This window comes from Platalea leucorodia (genome assembly GCF_965183815.1).
Source record: "Platalea leucorodia genome assembly, chromosome: 17".
Classification (NCBI taxonomy): Eukaryota; Metazoa; Chordata; class Aves; order Pelecaniformes; family Threskiornithidae; genus Platalea; species Platalea leucorodia.
In genome coordinates, this window is record NC_138839.1 from 7,646,195 (window position 1) to 7,668,037 (window position 21,843).

The 21,843-nt window shown below is 42.4% G+C and overlaps 1 protein-coding gene across 1 annotated transcript in view; it reads left to right on the top strand.

Moving 5' to 3' along the window:
- Positions 1-16,674, top strand: part of IFFO2 (intermediate filament family orphan 2) — a gene marked incomplete at its 5' end in the record, with an annotated part of 37,687 nt that extends 21,013 nt beyond the window's left edge. The window contains 8 exons of the mRNA XM_082328763.1: positions 4,459-4,519; positions 4,816-4,911; positions 7,171-7,311; positions 9,068-9,210; positions 11,819-11,939; positions 14,263-14,352; positions 15,012-15,142; positions 15,946-16,674. Of these exons, the coding sequence (XP_082184889.1) occupies positions 4,459-4,519; positions 4,816-4,911; positions 7,171-7,311; positions 9,068-9,210; positions 11,819-11,939; positions 14,263-14,352; positions 15,012-15,142; positions 15,946-16,051 (889 nt within the window). The 3' untranslated portion in view covers positions 16,052-16,674. The remainder of the gene's footprint in view (positions 1-4,458; positions 4,520-4,815; positions 4,912-7,170; positions 7,312-9,067; positions 9,211-11,818; positions 11,940-14,262; positions 14,353-15,011; positions 15,143-15,945) is intronic.
- Positions 16,675-21,843: the final 5,169 nt, after the last annotated feature.

The window sequence follows — 21,843 nt, forward strand, 5'->3', positions numbered from 1 at the left end:
GAGTATGCCGGGGAGAAGCTTAGGCCACTGTCTCCTGTTGTTCTGTTTCTGTTTGGTGGTTTTCCTCTCTGCGTGACTTGGTATAAAACTACCAGGAAGAAGAGTCTTGTCTTCCTAAAGAGTGTTTCTTACGGAAAAAATGTATTGTCATTAAACGTTATTTGAGGAGTATTGGCTTCCTTGAGGGAGGGATATTTTTAATGAAAGAAATAGTGCAGTTGATACTATCAGGCATCATTAACTCCCAGCTGGTCTACTCGTGCCTTTCTGTCTTAAGCAAAAACATATTTAAAACAGTAGGTTCATATCTGGCCTATTTTGTAAGCACGTTGTCTGTGGTCTAAATACCGTACTCGCATCTGAAAATCCTGGGTTTTAAAAAGAAAATTACTGAACAATTTTTGGAAAGGCAAACTTCTCTAACCTAAAGAGGTTTTGTGACTTTGCCCCTGTGGGCAGTTCTCTTCACGGGTCTGTATTCCTAAACTTGACTCGATGGTACTGGGAGAGAAGAAAGGAGGATGCTGTGTCCATTGATGCAGGTATTCAGGGAGTGGGAAAGTGATTTGAAGCTTGTCCTGTCAACATAGACTGCTCAGTGCAATTTCATGAACATTAAGGCTTGAAAACTTAGAAAAGCTTTTAAGGGACATTATCCAGTTCTTGAGATGTCTCTGTCGGCTTTCTTTGGTGTAGGAGCCGATGTTAGTATCGGTGAACTGGTAGCTACTCTTCCAGTTTCAAAGGAAACACACAAGTTTGCGGTGTGACTCAGCTTTACAAGAACACAGCTTTAAGCAATGTTAATCCTAGCTGACTATTCATGTGTTTTGTTTGTCTAATATCCTCCTAACGTAGCTATTCCCGTTAAAGAAAGCCAGCATCCTTTGTTCTCCTCTAAGCTATGTAAGACAGGACTGCAGAAGTAGTTCGGGGCCTGAAGCTGCAATGACTGAATGCTGCTGGAATGTAGTGCGTCACATCTGGTAAAAGGGGAATAGGTCCATAGCTTCCAAAATTCAGACTAGCCCTTTATTTGGGGGGGGGGCTAGGTTGTGGTTGGAACTAAAACATCCTTCGAAAGTGGGAAAGAAGGAAAAAAGCTTGGTTAGATTGAAATTCATATTGCCCTTTTTTTTTTTAATTCATATTGCCTTCTTTTTTTTTTTTTTTAAAGAAATAACTGAAAATGGAACCTGAAGTCTGGTAGATTTAGATGGCAATGTTTGCCTTTCTGGGTCAGAAAAAGGATTTTTGGATACAGCTGGCAGTCATAGCGATTGATGCATCTGCGCCAAGAAATAAGTGTATTTGAGAGCAGCAGGAGCAGCTGGCTAGTTACTAAACTGCAGCAAATATGTGAAGGCTGGTGGGTGTTTTAGCCTATAGCGTGTACAGCCATTTCCCTTCTGGGGGTTATAGTCCTGGTCATTCCTGCCGCTGCTTCTCCTGTGGTTATCCAGCAAAGGAGTTGCCTGTCCGCTCTGCTTCTGCTGCGGAGGTGATTAATCAGGTGGTGTTTTCCTCTTCCTCGAGATGAAGGGAGACCAGGCTTTGGTCCCTTTCATCGACGTTTTAGGCTGCACATGCAAGTGGTGTCACTGGTTCTGTTTGCTAAGGAGCAGAGGGCATCCGCAGCCTGCTGGGATTAAGACTTGTGGAAGCCTATGTCTTCTGCTTTTAGACGGGAACTGAAGAGAAAAATATTGATTGCTGGGAGAATAATTTAGAGTACGTTGAATATTAAAGATGTCAGAGCCTAAGTAGTCAGCATCATCTCAGTGGCATGCTGACTCCTTCCCACTACGTTTGTTGGCGTGTGTAGTAGCACAGCTGCCAAGGTCCCTTTTAAAGCCTTGTGTGTTACAGCAGATACAGGATGATCATATGAATGAGCAAGCTTTCGATCGTCTCACTTCCTTGGAAGTTTAAACGGAGAATTAATCCTCTGCTCCATTGTCATCCTTTACCTTCCCATCCGTCTTCTTCCTCTCTTCGCTACAAAGAGCCTAAGGTTTAAGTGTGAGGAGAAAGTAAGATTGGCATTTTTAGCTGTTAAATGAGGTTAATCAGCTTGGTAGTGGGTGGGAGAAATGTGCTCTGACGTTCAGAATGGGATACTACTGGTTAGCAGGACCCTTATTATCAGTCCGGTGTAAATCTCCTTCTGTTAGGCATGAACTTTTTGCTTAAAAATTACCTGATTGTTTTATTGTTCCTATAATTAAAGAGAAACACAGAAATTGTGGGGAGGGTGTGTATGTGTGTAAAAGAGAAGGCATCCTTTTCCTCTTCTCTTGAAGACACCGTCTTGAGTTTGACGGAAGGGAATTAGGGCTGTAAATCGCTGTTCTGCAAAATGCACTTTAGCTGGCACAAAGGAAAGAAATGGAACTACTGGAATTTCTGCAGGATGAGGAAGGTTAGTCTGAGCAGACTTTGGGATGCGTAATTTTGGCAGCTGCCCAGAATGGCTGAACTGCTGGGGAGGAATGCTAATCCTTTTTGCGAGCTTTTGGCATAGTCAGTAAAAATATGCAGATAACGTTTTCCAAAAATACAACCCTTTTCTTGCAGAATGCACAGCGTGCTGTGGGGATGCAAATAATACAGCGGGATAACCTGAATGCAGCCAGTATTCCTCATTTCAACAGTTAAAACCTTGAGAAGCAGCATATCAATTTTTGCAATGTCTGCTTGACTTCCATCCATAAATGACAGCCTGCTGGCAGAAAGACCAGGAGGAATGATTAAAGCCATGCAACACTCCTTCTGTAACAGAAGGAGACCATCTTACAGATTGCGAATATAATTGACTGCTTTAATTTATTTCACCTTCTTGACTTTAATATTAGAATCTGAAAAATGAAGTTACTATTTTTATAGAAACGTACATGTCATTAGTAGTCAAAAAACAAATAGGATATGGAAACACAAGCTAAAACATTGGATGAAAAAATGCAAATTTCAGCCTAAATATTTTACTCTGCTTGGCAGTAAATGGTTGCTGGTAAAAAGATGCGCAAGAAGTCTTCCTGCATAAATCAAACTTCAGCTGTACAATGGAGAATTCGCACGCTGTTATGCTGGATATTCCTGCACCACAATAGCAGGAAGGAGCGGACGTAGCCAGCGTGGCATCTTGGCACCGCGCTCGTCGGAGCTGCTGCTGCTGCATTAAGATGTAACCCGTTCAGGTGCCTCCAGTCGCGCCTGAAGACGGCAAACTGCAATACCGCCGTGCCTGCCTGCGTCCTTTCCTGCTGAAACGGTCCGCCCTGCCGTCCATTGCAGATGGGATTAAATTTGCGCTTTGAATGCAGGGATGTATTGAGTAGCACCGTGATGATGTATGCATCAGATCAGCTGCCTCAATGGGAATAGCCCACAATCTAGCCATCACCAGATTTCTTTGTGGATTTGAAAATAGGATGAAACGATGTGCTTTGGCAGATTTAACCATGCGTTTTTCAAGAATGCTTTGATTTAATAGATTTCTGGGCCGATGGTTTGCCATTTCCAGTTAAACTATAAAAAGTGTTGAAGTGGCAACAGAAATTATCGTGATGGTACTTGGAGATTACGTTCACGGGATTGTTTTTAATCGGGTGGTATCCAAAGTTTCCTTGCCAGGGGTGTAATTCTTGTTGTTGTAATAGACTGGGCGAGTCCCGTGTGGCACTACTGCCCATTCAAAAAGAGTGGCACACATTTTACTTCCTCCCTCCCCCCAAACTCAAACCATATCCGTACATATGGAAGTGTATCATCACATTTTCAAGAACCTTCACTTTTGAGTTAGTATTGTTAAATACCAGGTTTTGCTCTTTAAGGGGTTTCGGTGCTTAAAAAGAGGAACTGCTGGATATTTTTACGCTTAATCCAATAATGAACTCAAACATAATGATGCTTGTGGTGTGAGGTTTAATTATGCAGTTTGTAACTGTAATTCCTTCTACCCTTTTGGTACTGCAGCAGCAGTGAGCGTATATACCCTGCATTCAGGGATGCTTGTCTGAGCACTCTGCTTGCAATTGTAGTGTTGGGGAAATGACTGGGGCATGTAGATTATTGAGGATTTTGATGTAGGAGGCACATAAACATATGAATCGATTGGACCGAACAGATAAATAGTAAGACTGCTGATTCAGATAACTTACCTTCAACTGATTTTTTTTTTTTTTTGCACTGAAGATTTCCCACCTTATTTGCAACCAAATATTGCATAGGAGAGCAGGAAGAGTACTGATCCCAGTGAAAGTGGATTTAGCTTTTATTCTCTCACAGACTTAATGTTACTGGTTTGAGGGTGTACAAGTGAGGGGGACCATCTGCTTTACATTTCAAATAACTGTCATCATCCTACAACTATCAGAAGACTTGTGATTTTTTGGGGGGGAGGGGGGGAAATTGCTTTTCTCCACAGTTAACGCTTTGCCTGCAAATCTTGTCTTTCAGATGGGAAGAGGAACTAACGAGAAGAATGAGTCTGGAATCTATGGTAGAAACCTTGCGAGAGGTAAGTTTTGAGTAGTATGTATTGAAAGGTATAGGTTTGCTCTGCACCTTTTAGTACGCTAGTAATTAATTGAATTTGTTTAATTAAAAAACACTCTTGTAGCTAGAGCGGCTGACTGCGTTGCCGTACGCTAGGGAATAGCGTTAATGTTTGGAAGCTGAAGCAGGAAGGTGCTGAAGTTTCTGACAAAGCGCGACGTGGGGGTGGTGACATGCCTTATCAGCCCTGCTCAGGTTAAGCGAGGAAGCATATGTTGGCCTATTACCTCTGAGCTCTTTGTGTGCTTTCTCTTGCAGGAGGCGCAGGAAGCGGAAGCTCTCCAGGAGGAGTTAAATGAAAAGATTGAGAGACTGAAAGCAGAACTTGTGGTCTTTAAGGGTCTGATGAGTGATGTAAGTACACTGGCGAGCAGAGTGGCCAACTCCCACTGCCTTTGTGAAATGTGTGTGTCATGCAAATGGCTTCATTCATAAAAAGGTTATGGTCTTAGTGAGTGCTGCTTTGTAGTTAGCATTATGGCTGCCTTTATGATCTAATGCATCAGACAGATCACCCTTCCCCCTGCTTCCTGTCTGGTCTGCGTAGAGATGCATTAACTTGCTGCTTAGCCCATAACCCGGACTCTTCCCTCCCTTCCCCGTTCTCCACAGCTGGCGGTGCCGGCATTCAGATCTGCAGCCGTGGAAAAAAACGTTGGAGAACTCACAGGTTAGGGTAAAGGGTTCATCACCGTGCAGCACCACGTACTGCTAACGAGGGGGATTTTGCTCTGAATCACGCAAAAAAGTCGTGTTCAAAAAGGAACACGCTATATGTGTTTCCCAACTCCCTTTATGAAAGCTCTGAAGAGATTAACCCAGTGTAACTCGTTCGGGTATCTGACTTTGTTTCCAGTGCTGCTTCGACCTAATTTAAAAAAAGAAAAGAAAACAAAAAAACCTTGTTTTCTCAGGAATTTCCTCATGTCTCATTAGATATTGACTTTCCTTCAAAGCTGGGGGATCTTCTAGACTGTGACTGGATAATTTTCTTACACTTAGACATACTGAGAGCACGTACTCCGGCAGGCATCTAGAAAGATAAGCCAGGTGAACATTAAGTGAGATGCCTTTCTCTGTAAGACTGAAGTAGTGCTGATGCCAGTTGTCTAATGAATATGTCCTCTTGTGCTTATTTATTCTGTAATTTTGTGCAGAACTGCTTCCTTCTGTCTTTATATAAGCTTGCAGGACCTGCTCCCTGGTGTCACATACATTCCCTCAGGGCCGCTCGATCTGTTCATGTGAAATTTGGCAGTTAGCTGTCTCTTGGTGTTTAATCGAGAATAAGCATGCTTGGTTAGAGGCAGTGTGAAAGGGAGAAACTTGTTGGGGCTCCGTCACTCTGACTTTTTCGCTGAGGAGGAAATGTTGCTCGGTGTGTATAAAAAGGGTGGTGGTGAATGCAAACATCCTCCTCAGCTCGAGAGAAAGTGTGCTTTGGGCTTTGCAAACTCTAAGGCAGGAGAGAGCCTAAGGAGAGCAGTGAGAATGCTTGTTTTGAATCCCACTGTGTAAATATTTACAGCAGAGAAATGCAAAATGTTGGCGTGTGACTCTTGCTTTCCTGTGAATAAGAATTGCTGGTACCTATTCAGTTGATAAGATTGTGTTTAGAGTGTGTCAGTGTTTAGAGAGTTCTTTTTCTCAGTGTGTTTGGAAAACAAAAGTCTCTAACTTGTCCAAAGGTGGTTGACAGGGGCTGGAGAACAACTCTGCTTAGTAATTTAAAAAAAAAAAAAAGAAAAAAAAAAAAAAAAACAACAAAAAACCAAACCCACACCAAAGCTTTCTTCTTGGAAAGAGGATTTTGTATTTAAGAAAACTCTGCAAAGAGTTTTTCTGCTTTTCTGGTCAAAGTGGAAGCGTTTCCTAGCCATTGAAGTGGTACTTTTCAACAGAGTAAGTCTCGTCTAGGCTGGAAAATATGCTTTTTGTGGAACAATGTTTCTTCATAAGGAGCCAGCTGTACTGTCTGAGTGGGAGTATCTCTTAGAAATTATGTTTGTAATTACTGTGCAGAGTGAAGCAAGACAAAATATTTTTCATGTAGAATTTTTGCTAGGCTGGAAGCCAGGTCAATGCCAGTGAGGAGTATTTTCTGTGTCACAAACTTTCATGGATCTTTTTAGATCCAGTCTTGATTTTATATTTTCACAGTATGTATGAAGTTGCTGCGTAGCCTGGATTCTGTTTTAAAAGCAACTTCTCCTTGCAGGCACGGTTTTTCTCTCTGAAATGGGGGGAGCGTTGCATACTCACAGGTTTTAGATTTCATTCTGTTCTGCACATGCTCAACAGGGTTTTTCTCCTCCGTTTTTAAAGCTTTATTGACCCAATGCAAATTTACTGTTGCCACATCTAGCAGTTGTTTTGGGGTGGGTATAGGGTTTTTGGTGGCAAATCACTCTGAGTTGAAATTTTATTAGAATCAGATATGAATGTTAATTGTTAGCTGTCTAGTCTATTTAGATTGTGCGTGCCTTTCCCGGAGCACGAGATGTAATGTTGTTTAAGAATGGTATGCCCTGGGGTTAGAGAGATACTGTGGGGTATCTCTTCTTTCCTGAACTGTATAATAATAGAAGATAATCACTACTGTCCTTCCTGCAGCCCATGACAGACCTGGACACAAAGATTCAAGAAAAGGCCATGAAGGTGGACATGGACATCTGTCGGCGAATCGATATCACAGCCAAGCTGTGTGATGTAGCGCAGCAGCGCAACTCTGAAGACGTTTCCAAGATATTCCAGGTGATTAGGCCATGAATTTTCCATAGGGTAGGACAAGAAGTGAGGGGACAAGAGGGAGCAGTGTTGAGGAGCGTGCTCCAGGTCATTTGCCTTCTCTTGAGATTTCGCTGTGTAGACATATTTTCTTCTTTCTGCGTCTTGAAGCGTAGCTCTCTTCTGCAGAAGCTGCTGTAGTACTAAGAGCACAAACTTTAGAGAGCTTAAAAAAAGAAGTCTCAGGATGACTTTTAAGACATGCTGTTAGTCTGATGCTAGTCTACAATGAACACAAGGAAAAAAGCATTATAGGGTCTAGGTTTGTATAAATGGCCTCCTCACATTTGTTCCCTTGGCAAGTGAGAGGTTTTAAGCTTGTAGAACTGTCATCTGAATGTTCTTATTTCTGGCTCAAGCTCCGTGGCCAGAAATAACACTTCTGTGGTGGTGCGCTATGACTGCTTTGTGAGACTAGAAACTCCAGTTGCTTTCCTTGAGCTCTTGTGGCTCCTTGGTGCTAGTAGGAAAGTCACTTAATTTGCTCCAAAAGCAAGCAGTTACAGCTCTGCGTGGAGCAAACCTGTAACTCCAATGCGGTTGGTCTTCTGTCATAACTGCAATTTCAATTGTGATTAACCCAGCTTCCTTCTACTTTGGTCTAAATGTGTCTTGTTCAGTCTTTCAATAAGTCTGATGCTTTTCTCTGTATAGTGATGCCACATAGTGTGCTAAACGCTGTACAAAAACACTGTAAAAGATCCTCGTGGTCTCCACTGGTTGTGCTTTCTGGCTGTAGTGAAGTTGCCAAAATGTTTGGTGGGGTTTTTTTTCTTATGTATCCCAAAAGACTCGATTTCCTTATTGGAGACAATTATTTTTCTAGCATGTTGAGCCATTGCATTGTGCTAGTGGTTCCTTCTTGTCTTTGAGTAGAATTGCTGTGTCTTTCTGCTCAAAGGTAACTGCAAAGCGCACTTTTGGTCAAGCATGCAGTGGTTAAAATGATCGGCATGGAGAACAATACCGATAAGGGCCGGCTTATATGCCAAGTAGAGGAAAAACTGCAGTGGGTTGGGAGCGGAGTGTGTGTTTGTGACTCTGTGGCACCATCTGTGAATATCTTTTATGTTCACAGTCCTCAGATGAAGAAGTGATCCTCTGCACCCTTTGCAGGGGTATCCCTTGAATTCTCTGCACGTCTATGAACTTCATTTCTTTGAGGTTGTCCAGGCATTTTCTGGTTCGGTTAACCCTTCTTCCGTCAAGCTGAAGACTAGCAGTCTTCCTCTGCTGATGGGGTGGGATGACCCTGAAATAAAGGCTATCTAGAAAGGCTTCCCGTCTGCTCTTTTGTGGTGGTTCAACGCTGGGAGCAACAGCCTGTGGTGGTGGCAGGAGAGGGAGAGTTCTGTCATTGCTCTCAAGCCTGCTGCCTGGGCACTCCTGCCAGCTTACGCTTTTACCCTGTATCATTCTAACCTCTGCATGTTCTCTGGTAGATCATAGACTGGTGTCAGTGAACAGATGAACATCTGTAGAGCGCTGGCAGCCTGCAGCTTGCTTTGCTCTTCGCCGGTCTGAACTGCTTCCTTGTGCTCTGTGTTGACCACTCATTAACAGATGCAATTCCTGTCTTGAATACGAGCAATCCCTGAATTGCCTGGGAACCGATAAGCAGTTATATTCGCTCAAACCTAATGCCTCTCCTTCTTTATTTCCGCCCCTCATGGCGCAGCACCTCAGTTGAACCTTCTAGTTACTGCTCTTCTCTCCAATTAAGGTGGCTTCCAAGAAGAAAGAACGCAAGCTCACGTCTGATGATGACCTCTCTGAACAGGATGGAGACAATGGCAGGTTCTCTGACGATGAGGTCAGCTGTTCTTTGAACATCACGGATGAAATGAAGCGTATGTTTAATCAGCTGTGAGTATCGTGGACGATGTGGGGAAAACTTATTCTGAAATGCAGACGTAGTCCCAGAACACCTGAGCTGCCAGCATGGTACATACTTGAAGGTCTTCTGGAAGTTGAAATAAAAGTAACTGATTTTTGTTCCTCCCTGAAGTAGGGGGAACTATAGAGAATATAAAACCTACAAACATCTAGTTTTACTACTATACGCTGTTATAACAGTAGCAAAAGAAGAAACATGCAACAAAAAAAAAGTACAAACATATCCTGTATGTTTGGCTGAACGTTAGATTTCTAGAGTTTTGGAAAGAACCTTGCTGCTGCTTGGGCTAGATAGAATTTGGCAGCCTCACTGAAAGTTTAGTTTGAAATGGATACAAACAGCTCTAGTATTTTGCGTGATTTGTCAGTTGAGCTATAGGCAAATGGTAGTGGTGGATCTGTCCGGAAGATCAGTTCTAGCAGGGGACAACAGTTTATAGATTCGAAGAATGTCCGTGTTGTAAGACTTGCTGCAAAGTCTGGTCTCCCAAACTGGAAGAATTGCAATTTATTTTGCCTAAAGCTTTACCCCAAATTGGAGTGTTAGGAAGCTTGCAGCAGCTGAGAAGAGGCTCTGCACCTTGGTGCTACACCAAGCACTTAAGGAAGCTGGCTGGCAACGTGCCCTGCTGTTCTAGAGCTGAGGGAGATGGCCACAGCCTGGTGAGACTTCTGAGGGCCTCTGCCATTTTCTTTTGGCAGAGAAAAGCCCCAGCAAGCGCCGTAGGTCTGACTTTCCTAGCATTTGAATATGGGTGTCTTCTGCCAACTTCTGCAGCGACTGCAGAGGGAAGAATTCCCAGTGCTTTCCCACACAATGTGGGACAGTATTTAATACGTAGGAGTACACAAGAAACTGTCTAAGAAGCCCTAGCTCCTCTTCTGCTGTCAGCTGTTGCCAAAAGTTCTGTTTTCAGGGTGTGTGTCTCTTTCTTTCTGCCTGAATTTCACGTATAGGAGGACATGTTTTTTGCAAAAGTTGTAGGTAACTCCTCTTGTTAGGACTCTCGTTTTAGGTGTCTTTAGGCCCTTATTAACATTTGGTGTAATAAATACAGATTTTTGACTTCTCTACTGCTAGAATTCAGTGTGACAACAGATAGCGTGTGATTTTTTTTTTTTTTTTTTTAGAAAAGCCAGAGGCTTTAGCTACTAGGTTGGTAATGCATTTAGTTTTTAGTTTTGTTCTTAAACCTGTCCTGTGATACCCAGTTTTTATTGGTGCTGCTAATGAAATCCCTACCTCCTGGTCCCGTTACATATGGCACAAAGTGCTGTAGGAATCTTGTTGATACATTCCAATTGGGCTGATCTAGAGCAGCGTTCATGGCTTATTGGAGATGAGACATTTCTAAGGAAGTCTGGGTTTGGGGGCTTTGTGAAGTAGAAAATAAGAGCTTACAAATAGCTGAATAGCTTGCTTCATTAACAGAAACAAATCAACTTGCATTTTACCTGTAAAAAAACTTAATCTTTTAAGTGTCGAGTAGTAAAATGTCAGATTTGAACACTATGTCTGAAGTAAGCAGCAGTCAGGACTGGGAGCCGTTGTGCTCTCTGACAAGGATAGCTCTTGCAAAAAGAAACTAATTTGAAGAATTGCAACAGGCACAATCATGGATGTCCAAGTTTATTAGTTTTTTTTAAAATTATTTTTTAAAGTCATGCTGAGTATAGACAAATAGCCTCCTTTGCCAAGCTCTTCAGCCTCCTAAAGACAATAGTGGACTCAGCTTCCGGGCTGAGATGTTATCTGCTTAAAAGGAAGTGAGCTAAAGTAACAAAAATGCATCAGTCCGAAATTAGCGGACTGCTGCTGGGAGCAATTTCAGATTTTTGTCAGGACTCCTTACCAAGGACAAGAAGCAGCTACTAGTGTTTCGCTCTGCTGCTGTTCAAACCCAAGGGGACTCAAGTGCCTCCTGAAACTTTCCTTTATTGCACAACTGGCCGTACTAAAGGAGCTTGGCCAAATAACAGTGTTAAAGGCCACTCTTGCCACTGTTTGTTCTCAGTCTGAAGTGGCCGTAGTAGTATCTTCGTTGTTCAAGTCAACAATAAGTATTTATGTTCACCTGCGCATCATTTTGGGGTTCAGTTTTTTCATAGTTGTTACTTTTGAAAATAATGTTTTTAAGTGCTGCAGGGAGAATGTTGGCTGAACTTCGACGTGAAAATCAGCAGGGAGTCTTCTAGTGGCTGTTTCTTGTAAAATTCCTCAAACTGTGTTTGGGCTTATTTTCCCATGTCTAAAAAGAATAGTTTAAAACATTTTTGTGGTTTTGCAAACAGGGGAAACTAATGTGCAGCACCATCTGGAGGACAGAGCTAGGACTGTGTACTTGAACCAGGAATGCTAACAAGGATCTTTTATGCTGCTTTGGGGTGGCAAAGAGCCCGGGAGCGAGGGACTTGGACAGTGGTAAAGCCTGTTTGTAAAAACCGTGAGGACTTTCAGCGGCTGTGTTGTCTCCTTCATTCAGTTCTCATGGCCCCTTTTTTCTAGAAGATTAACTGAAGAACTGAGGGAGTGGGGCTGGAGTAGTTTTCGCTAATGCTCTTCCCGTTATCTTAACAGTCGTGAGACGTTCGATTTTGATGACGACTGTGATAGTTTAACGTGGGAGGAGAATGAGGAAACGTTGCTTCTTTGGGAAGACTTCACAAACTGCAATCCTTCAATTGACCTCCAAGGAGAGGTGAGTTTATTTTATTATTTTCTCGAACTATTCTCTGCAGAAGCTGTACCCCTCAGCTGCTCTTTTAGCTATTTGAGCCTTTGGATATTTGACTGGTGATCTAGTTTGCCACGCAAACTTGCTTTGATTTTAAAATCCTATTAGTGCTTTCTCTCTATGGTTGCTTTTCACTCTGTGCAATCAGTTTATTTGCCAAACTTCACTTCTTCTGCTCCTTCAAACCGAGTATTAAAAAGTATCAAGCGAGTGTCAAAAGGTCCAATGCATCTCGCTGTTATAGGCGGATCACACAGTCTATCACCCTAAGCAGTCGTTTGTCTGAAGCCCTGTATCTTCCACACAGCATCTCACTTTCTCTGTAGATTATCAGTCACACTTTAATTGTCAAACTAGTACAGATAGTGTGGGGGATGATATTGTACAATTATTCTAGTGGGGAGAAAAATAAACTCCAGTATGGTCCGTGGAAGATGTTAACGTACGTCCAGCCCATCACAAACAAAGAAGCTGTGGTTGCAGGACTGCGTAAGGCCCCAGGGATCTTCTGAACCCGTGAATCTTTTGCTTCCGTCTTCCCAGTCAATAGGAATCTCCTGGCGTTGGTGGATAATAAGCAGCTTGCTTTTAATCCTTAAGATCCCGCACAAAGTAAGTTAATGGCTGCATGCTGTCTCATTCAGTGACTCCTGAGCCTTTTTAAACAGGCCTAAAGAGAGATTGAAATGGCAAGGTCTGGCTTTGTGCGGGTAGTCTTAAATGCGACGCTAGTATTTCATTACTGAGTAGCACGACGGCAGTAGGTAAGAAATAATCCTGCCTTCTTCCATCATCGCTGTAGTGTAAAGATGCTGAGGCAGCAGTCTCCTGAATATTGTCTTGCGTTGACTGCCAGGGGTGTGTGAATTTACATCTTCCCGTTTGTGTATCATCTGGCATACTCTGAAACTGCGGAGATTACTCAGAAGTGCTAGGACTGCAGAAAGCAGCGTACTTAGCTACATGTCGTCTTTTGAGCAGGGAGAGTGGCAGAGCGATAATGTGTAGCCATGTGCTGGAATTAGTGACAGATTTATTTGCATATACCCATGTGTGCATGTATAAGCACAGCTATCAGAGGAATATTGCCGAACTCAGACCTTCCGTGCGAAAACTCTAAAGGTTTTAAGAAGCTTAAATCCTTCTAAATGAAAATTATACAAGGAAAGGGTAGATTTGTCTTGTAGATGGAGATTCAGAATAAAGACTGCTCCGTCTGTGCCTGGTCTTTAACATAGTGCTTTACATGCCTGAATCCTCCTTCCACTGGCTTTATTCCTTTCAAGTTCTTACACGGTGCCCTAGCCACCTTCTTTTATGACCTTCCTCCTTAAAGCGCTTCTGCATATAAAAGGATAAGTGGAATGATTCTTGTAGCTATAGGCTGGTTAGCCTGACGGGATGCCAGCTACGATCCTGATAAAGCTGCCTCAGATGCAGCCAAAGGATGGAAACATAATTAATGCTCATCAGTGCAGTTGCATGAAACTGATGATAAATGTTTTTCTGGAAAAGGGAGGTAGGTAATAACATGAAAGAGAGAATAATGACATTGTTTTAGCCTCTTTGTGACAGCATGAAATAGTGCTGTGTGTTTTGTAGCCCAGACCGTACTGTCGATCCAAAGCAATGATGATACGGGAGCTGTTGTCTGGCAGGATGTTTCCTGTGGGACAGCACGTGTTCTTACGCGATATTTTCGTTGGTAGTGTGCTGGAGTGAGCTCGCTTTATCTAGCAGTTAAGTGAGGAATTTCAGTAGGAAACAATGCGTGCAGAGCATACAAGTGAGGTAACGGAGACCGAAAGGACTCGAGAGTAATAATATGTAATTGGAAAATGAAAATTCTGGTGCAAAGCTGTAAGTAGTGGTGTGGTCAATGCAAGAAAAAATTGTTTTGTGACTGGAGAGCAATTACAATCTATCTAAGCGTGATCAGACTGGGAAAGGTTCAGGAAAATCCATAGGTTTGGTTCTTTGGCATGCATCAGGTATCTGTGTTTAATTGCTGGAGCCCTGGTCTGTAGGTTCCTTGATCAGAGACTTTATCTTTGTGTGTACAAAGCCACGGTCATGGTACAAAAATGTGTTGCCTGGTACGCCAGTTTTAAGCAGCAGACTATTCCTTGCGGGTGTAAAAATGTATTAAAAAAACAAAAAAAATCTTTGCGTGGAAGAGCATAACAATCTGCATTTCTGAGTGAGGTTAAATAAGAAAATCGTCAGTCTGCTACTGAATTCCTTGTTGGTTTCTTGCTAATTCTTTGTGTTCTCCTTTCCCCTGCAGGAAGAAAACCTGGGAAACTTGATCCACGAAACAGAGTCTTTCTTTAAAACGAGAGACAAGGAATACCAAGAAACAATAGGGCAGATAGAGGTAAGGAAGTTGTTCGTGACAATATTAATTGTTTCTAATGATGAAAACACGCGCAGCGTTCTAGTCCAGTATGCCCACGGAGGAAAGGCGGAATATCTATACATCTAAGAATGCAAAGGTGTTTTCCTTTGACATACCCTTGTAATTTTTTTTCTAAATACCATTCTCTATACAGCCCTATTATGGAGGAAGCATAAATCTAGCTGGTGGAGAGAGAACCTTCAGAACAAAGAGAATAAAAATGCATTATTATTCTTTTTCCCCCATTTGTCTTGCGTATCTGCCATCACACTGGGAAATGCTTTACAAGAGGTGGCCTCAGAGGTTGCCAGACACAACAGCTGTAGCTTCTCAAAGTCTTTGCCCTGCCTAGAATATGCTTTCGTTAATTACTGCATGTTGACAAACAAGATGCCAAGCAGCAGAAAAAAAACTTGAGGGCTGCTTAAAAACAGTGTGGAGCTCTGATTAAATTACACCTCATAAGCTGATGAATACATTGGCAGTATACAACGCTGAGGTTAGGCGTATATGGTGCGGGTGTTTTGGATTGGCTCTGGGCAGCTTTAGCATCCTCACCAGTATGTAAAATTGAGTGAAGCTGGGAGGAGCTGCTAGCAAGTCACCTTAGGCTGATTATTTTCTCTTATTTCTTACAGCTGGAATTGGCCACGGCCAAGAGTGACATGAATCGCCACCTTCATGAATATATGGAAATGTGTAGTATGAAAAGGGGCCTGGATGTACAAATGGAAACCTGTCGTAGGCTTATCAAAGGCTCAGCTGACAGGTAATAAGGTGTTACCGTTCTGCCTGGGGCGCTTCAAGAATTTATTTTGCTCTTGTTTCCTGCCAAGTTGTCTAAAGGCAACAGTATCATTCTGTCCCAAAGCTTTGTCCTCTAGATAATCTTGTTTTGTTCAGGGTCAAATATCAGTCTTAAAAGGAGCTCTGTAACAGTGTATAGGTTCCTACACACAGCAGCACTTTTAAGGATTCAACACCTATTGGTAAAAACAGGGATGTCACCCATAGGACTGTATAAATGGACTTACCTCTTCTCTAACTTGGACGGACACTTAGCCTTCGTGTCATAGACCTAGAACTCTTAAAACAGGCAAACCAACCCCTGAATTAAATCTTGACTATGGACTTGTGTGAAGAACTTGTGTTTTAATCTTCTCATGTGTTAGGAACCCTATACTATGGTGAGGATTTTTCTTACCTCTTGCTTGCCCCCAGTTCACAGCCTGGCTTAAAAGATGATGATGAACTTTTTTTGAGTTTTCAAGACTGTACATGTTATGGATGATGAGAGTCTCTGTAGGATGCTCATGGGATTTAGCTTCCATTTCCCCATCCGTAAACCTAGGGCAGCCTTTGTATAGGAGATGGCAGGAGTGGGGTAGCAGCACGAGAGATGCTTATGTTTACTACTGATATTTACTGTAAAGCCAAAGTTTAATGTTAATAAAGGACATTTCAAATTCTTTTGGGAAGTGAAAGTGACCATTTTCTGTAACGGTTCCTGTTTTCCTTCTGTCATTGATACTTTTTTGTCTAAACCCTTCCTTCTCTGATTTTTTTCTACAGAAATTCTCCATCTCCCAGCTCTGTAGCCAGCAGTGACTCAGGAAACACAGATGAAATTCAGGATGAGTTGGACAGAGAGACGGATGTGGAGCCCATGGTCAGCTGATACGTAGTTGGAGCATTCCAGTAAAAGGGAAGATACAAGAAAAGATCACAAAACAGTACACTGATGGGAGTGAAAAAAAGACTTGTAAGCCCTTGCACAGGGTTTCTAAGGACTCATTCCTACACGCATCCCCACCCCACCCAAGGATTGGTGCTGTAAATTTCTATTGTTATACAAATCATAAATGCAGAGTCCTGTAAGAAAACATGGTGTTTTAATTGTGCCTTTGCCCCAAGCTGAGCCACTTTGAGCTCCAGTGGAATATTAATAGCAGGTGTTTTTATAAAAAATATTATTTAAAAAAAAAATCTGGTAGCAGCAGAGAATGGTGCTGCAAAGGCTCTGGATATTTCAATAAGCTTATGGTTTTATTGAACTGCTGCACTGATTGGCAAAAGGAACACTGGCAAAACGAGAAGTGAACCCAGGACAATTACGGTGCAATTACCGATGTCTGGCACAAAAAAGAATGCCTCCAAATTGAACTGTAAACATTTAAAAATAATAGCGGGTTTAGAAGACAGCTTTTAGGATTAAGCAGTTACACAATATTAAAAGGAATTTCTTCATTCCAGCTTTTTGGGTGAAGGAGCCTTTGAGATTTGTACGAGCTTTCTGCTAGGCTCCAGAATCTGAAGAAGCGGGTCTCAGCTCGGTGGCAAAGCAGGTGGAGAACGGAGGGTTCAGTGGGGTGGGACTATCACTGATAAACTACTATGCAAAAAAAAAAAAAAAAAAAAAAGCTCGCCTTATTTATATGGAATGTTTGGTCCCTGCTGGGCTACAGTTATCTCTTGGGGAAAGGAAAGCTAAAAACACATTTGCACATGTTAGTTATCTGTAGAGCTTCTTTTGAGGAGGAATGTCGTATTACAATGCCTTTGTTTCCAGTGATTGGATTAAGAGGGGAATCAGCCCTTCAGTTCCCGTGGTGTTCTGTGTTTTCTTTTTTTCAGGATTTTTTTTTTTTTTTAAAACCGTAGTGTTTGCAGATTTTACTTTGCTGACAGGGAGATAACTCCATTTTATGCTGCTTTCATGATGTTTAGAGTGGGATAGTTGAAGCATCAGGATAAACTGACTTGCGGTGGTATAGATGTAGGCTTGAGACATGACATTGGGAGAGTTCCAGACCACTGTTCTTCAGAAAAGCTGAACATCGGAAAATACTGTAATCCTTTTTAGGGCGTAGTAAAATGAATCCCAAACTACTGTTGCCCTAGAATCAGGGAGGAACAGCCATGTGCTTTCTCTGTGAGAAAGTGAGAAGACCTAGGCTTTGTCAATCTTTCTGTATTTTTACACAGGAGAAAGCAGCATCAAAAGTCAGATCACTTGGTGGTATTTGAGGAAACTCTGGCATCATCAAGCTGTTTGTGGTTATTAATGGGAATTGTAGCACCTCAGCCAGGTAAAAACAGGGTATAAACCTCAGCCAATAATTTTTTGTTTGTTTTTTAGACCAAGACTGAAAGTGTAGTTAATACTGCCTAAAGGTAACTGTGTAGTTAACTAGCAGTTGCAAGACTTGGAGTAAATACCAAATGTATTTTTTTTTCCCTGCCAGGAAGCTTAGAAACTGCTGTGCAGGAGCAGTGCTAGGACTGGACAGGGAAATACCCAGTTTAAGCACCCTCTCAGTGTTAGGTAAAGGTAAGCTGGCCAATCTTTTTAGCTTCCTGAGTATTGTTTCCAAGCCTCTCCTATGTATTGATCTGAAATCAGCAGGGTTGCATCGTAAGCATACAGCCAGAATAGATCAGTGTTGCTTTCTTCCAGAAAGAGCACAAGTGTCTCGGCAAAGGGCGCGTTCCTGGGCAGGAATGTCTCTCCGCCGTGGGCGGCGGTGCAGAGGGGCAGGACCTCGGAGGGTTTCTGCTCGCACTGTAGCTGTGGGCACAGTAATGGCTTCTCAATTTGAGTTTCCTGCGTTGCTGCCTGGAGTTGCATCGCTGTTCGGAGCCGTCTCCTGCTTGGACACGATGGTGCTTTTAGGCCACGTCGATCAAATGGGCTCCCTGTGTTTTTCAGAGTGGGGGGGAGCACTGGGATGATCCATCTGGATCCACAGTGTGGAGGCCACGATCCACAATCAGTGGCTTCTGTCCAGGAAAATAGATCCAAGGATATTCTTGTGGTTTCCTTACTGATCCTTACTCGGTGCAGTTATTCCTAGAGTAGCTAGCAACTTCTTGGTTCTTGTGGTGTGGGTTAGGGGCTTTTTCAAAGCCTGTTTCATCACGTAGACGTAGATAACTTTTCTCTGGAAAAGAAACCTTATTCCAAAGTGCTCGTTCCTATTATTTCGTAGGTGGCCAAAGTGGTAAATGTCATGTTCACTAGGGCTGCAAGTGGGGGGGGGGGGCAAGAGATGTGATATTTTTTTGAGGGGGCTGGGACTGCATGTTTTCAATAAAGTACTCTTAAGGTTTTCAAGCCTGTATGAACTTCAGCTGCTAATATGTAGTTTCTCACGAGGCTGAGAAACCGTCTGCCGAAGCTGAATGTCTGTAATGCTTTAGTGACTTTGGTGGAGGCATTGTTAAGCAATCTACTTGCACAGTGAGTCAGCCTCGTCGGAGGCTGGCGTTCAGCTCTCCTCAATTATGAAATGCTCTTTGGTACTGGAGAAACGGAGCAATTTGAATGGCCGTCCGGCTTAGCTGCTGTTTGGGTTTGTTTGGTTTTTTTTTTTTTTCTTTAAAACTCAGTGTCCTAGTAGGAAAAAGGCTGAGTGTTCTTGAAACTAGTAGCTGGTATGTTGAGGGTAGGAAAGAATATCCTCAGTTTGACAGTGAGAGCCAAGTGAGGAAGCAGAAATTCAGCTGTCGAAAGAAGCTGGCTGTTACCTGCAGTTTATCTCGTAGCCATAATTACGAGGAGCATCTGTGATAGGGTTGCATTTGTTGGTAAGTGTAGGGGATGTGGGTCTGTAGTAGAGGGGGTATAGAAATAATGTGTACGATGGTGATGTGTATGCCGGTAAATGACCATGGTTGTTGGTGTCTGTTTCTTATAACCATATGTAATCCATTTTTAGAGAAGAAAAGGTGTTTTCATACTTGGGATCGGGGTTTTATTTTCATTTAGGCTGTGTAGGACTCGGTGGACCAGCCTTTCGGCAGTTACGGGGGTTGGTCCTTGATAGTTTCCCTAGGAGGTCTTTGGTTTAGTTTCGAGCGATGCTGCTGATTTAGCTGACAGTGGTCCTGTTCCGTTTGCGTTTAACCACTCTGTAGACACCAGATCAAAAGCTTGCCAGAAAAAAACGGTGAAAATGCTGGAAATGATTTTGATGACCTCTTTCTTTTTTCCTTTGTAAAGCTGTAAATACTTTATTTTTGTTTTCTATTCTTAATGCGGTGTCATATTGACACTTTTTTAGACTTACAATCAGAAAATCCTCCTCATCGTTTCTCATTTTTTAAAAGAGGATTTCAAGGAAGCAAATTTTTTTGCTTGTTAGCAGTGTAATAATAGATCAAGTTCCTAAAATGGGTTTGTACAAAAAATGTTTTCAGTAAACAAATGGCAGTTGCTTTTGTGGATGCATGTTCAAAAATGTCCAAAGAATAATGTGGTACAAACATCTTTTTCAAAGACTTAGTAATTATCATATTAGTTCACACAACGAAAAAACAAAATTCTTTAAAAAAAAAAAAAAGTGTCGGGGGGGGAATGTAATGAAACTCAGCTAAGCTAAATGTGTAATCTATTTATAAAAAACACAGTATATATTCTATTTTTATTAGAGGTTTTTAAAGTGCAAACAGAATTCTGTTAGCAAATGCAATTATTCCCTTGTAAAGTATCTTTAGCTCGTGATGGGACTCCAAAATTCTCAAACGGTTTCAAGCGACGACATGGAAACAATCGAACAGGTACGGCTGTGAAGCACTCGCCCATCGCTTCCTCGGAGCAAGAGAGGGGGAAAGAAAAACAGGGTAACAACTTTTCTGCGACTGCAGAATTATTGCTGTTTCCCCTGTGGTCTTTTTTTCCTTCCCCTGATTGCGAGGCGTTGTGCTGGAGAGGGCGAGGACCTCGTTTGCTCCCCGAGTACCGGGGGCGATTGCAGCACAGTAGTCTTAAAATCCGCTCCAAAGAGGGTTTTGTGTTCTACCTGGCTGGAAGATAAATTGTGTTTATCTACACCGGTATAAATTGGAATTAACTTGATGAAACAAAATAACAGATCAGAATCGTGCCTGAATATAGATCTAAAACTGCTAATATGAGATCTATTTTTTTTTTTTTTTTTTTTGCATAACCATTCCTGCCAGCAAAAATACAAGCTGGGTCAGGGGTCCAAGGTTGGCTGAGGAAAAGGCACGGCGATCGGTGGGTGCTCACAGCCTTGCCGCAGCGCTGCGGTCCCCGTAAAGCGGCTATTTCCTTATGTTTCCCTTGGCTCTGGAAAAACGTGGACGAATGTTTGCGTTGGAGCGCGCGAGGAAGAGATTTGCAATGCTGGGAAGTCTCTGATTGTGTTTTCACGTTTGAGAGTGCTTCATTTTAGAGCTGAATGGTTAAAGCACGATTTATCACAGCAAAATTAGAAATGATAGTGCTTCCATGGTGTAATAATACCCTGATGAGGATTTTCCACATGTTGCTTCAGGATTTCTGGTTTTTTATTCTTTTGCACTGGTCCAGGACTTGGTTGCAGGGGAACACACAGGTTTTAAATATATTTGCCTTCAGTGTTAAGTCACCCAAATGCTTGATTTTTAAGCTTTTAGTAGAATGTAACTTCTGTCAGTTTGAGTTTTAAATGAGAAAAGAAATCACCAATTGTGGCAACACATAGTGTCCTGGTGGTGTTAATGCTGGTTTTAGAGGTGAACTAGAAACACTACCTGCCAAATTCTTAATTCAGTCCCTTGCCAGCCCGTTTCTGGAGAGGGGAACACTGACGGCTTGAAGCCAGGTCTTTGGCAGAGCAGTGAAGAAACACTTAATTATTTCTTTTTGTCTGTTTTTGTGTGTGGTTCAGCGTCTTAAGACCCTTCCGCGCTTGCGGGAGCCTTTCAAAGCTTCTCTTCTGAAGAAGCAACAAATTGTGTTTAAGAAGTGGGTATTGGATGCTTCTAGAAATCACGATTCCCTCCTAATTTGAAGCACTCCGACAGTGAAGCACTTCTGTCAGCAAAGGTGGTGCTTGTAGGTCTGGCTGGCTCCACCTTTGGAGGAAATAATGATATGAACGCTTAAAACAAACCCCGGGGTGGCTTCAAACCTGTGTTGTTTCCGTGGCAGAACACCCCGGTGCCGCCGTGCCGCAAACCCAGCGCCTGTGGCTTGTTGGCTGCCCAAACTGACAATCCCTGCGCAGATTTCATCTGAAATCCTAAAATTTCTTTTTTATTAGTGTGTGGTGAGGATGATTAAAAGCTTGGTCACTAGACACACTTCTTGTGTAACGTGGTTTCACCAAAAGAGACATGCAATTCAGTCCTTAAAACACCTTACCTGCGGCTAAAGTGTACGTAGCTAAGTTCTGCCAAAAAATGATTATTTATTATTTAACGTGTTTAAGTGGAGGGTATTGATGACTCTTTCCCCATGCTGTGTCACTTCTCGTCAGTTCCTCTTAGGTCATGTAAGAATTTCTTTTATACACATTAAAACAGACTACTGATCAGTGTGGAAATGAACCTGTTTACCGTACTGTTGTAAATATTGTGCTTTATATTCTGTATATTAGCTTCTTTTAAAGAAAAAGACTTAATTGATGATGCTATTTGATCTCTGGTGAGGAAAGGACGAAGGATGAACCAGCTCCCCAGCTT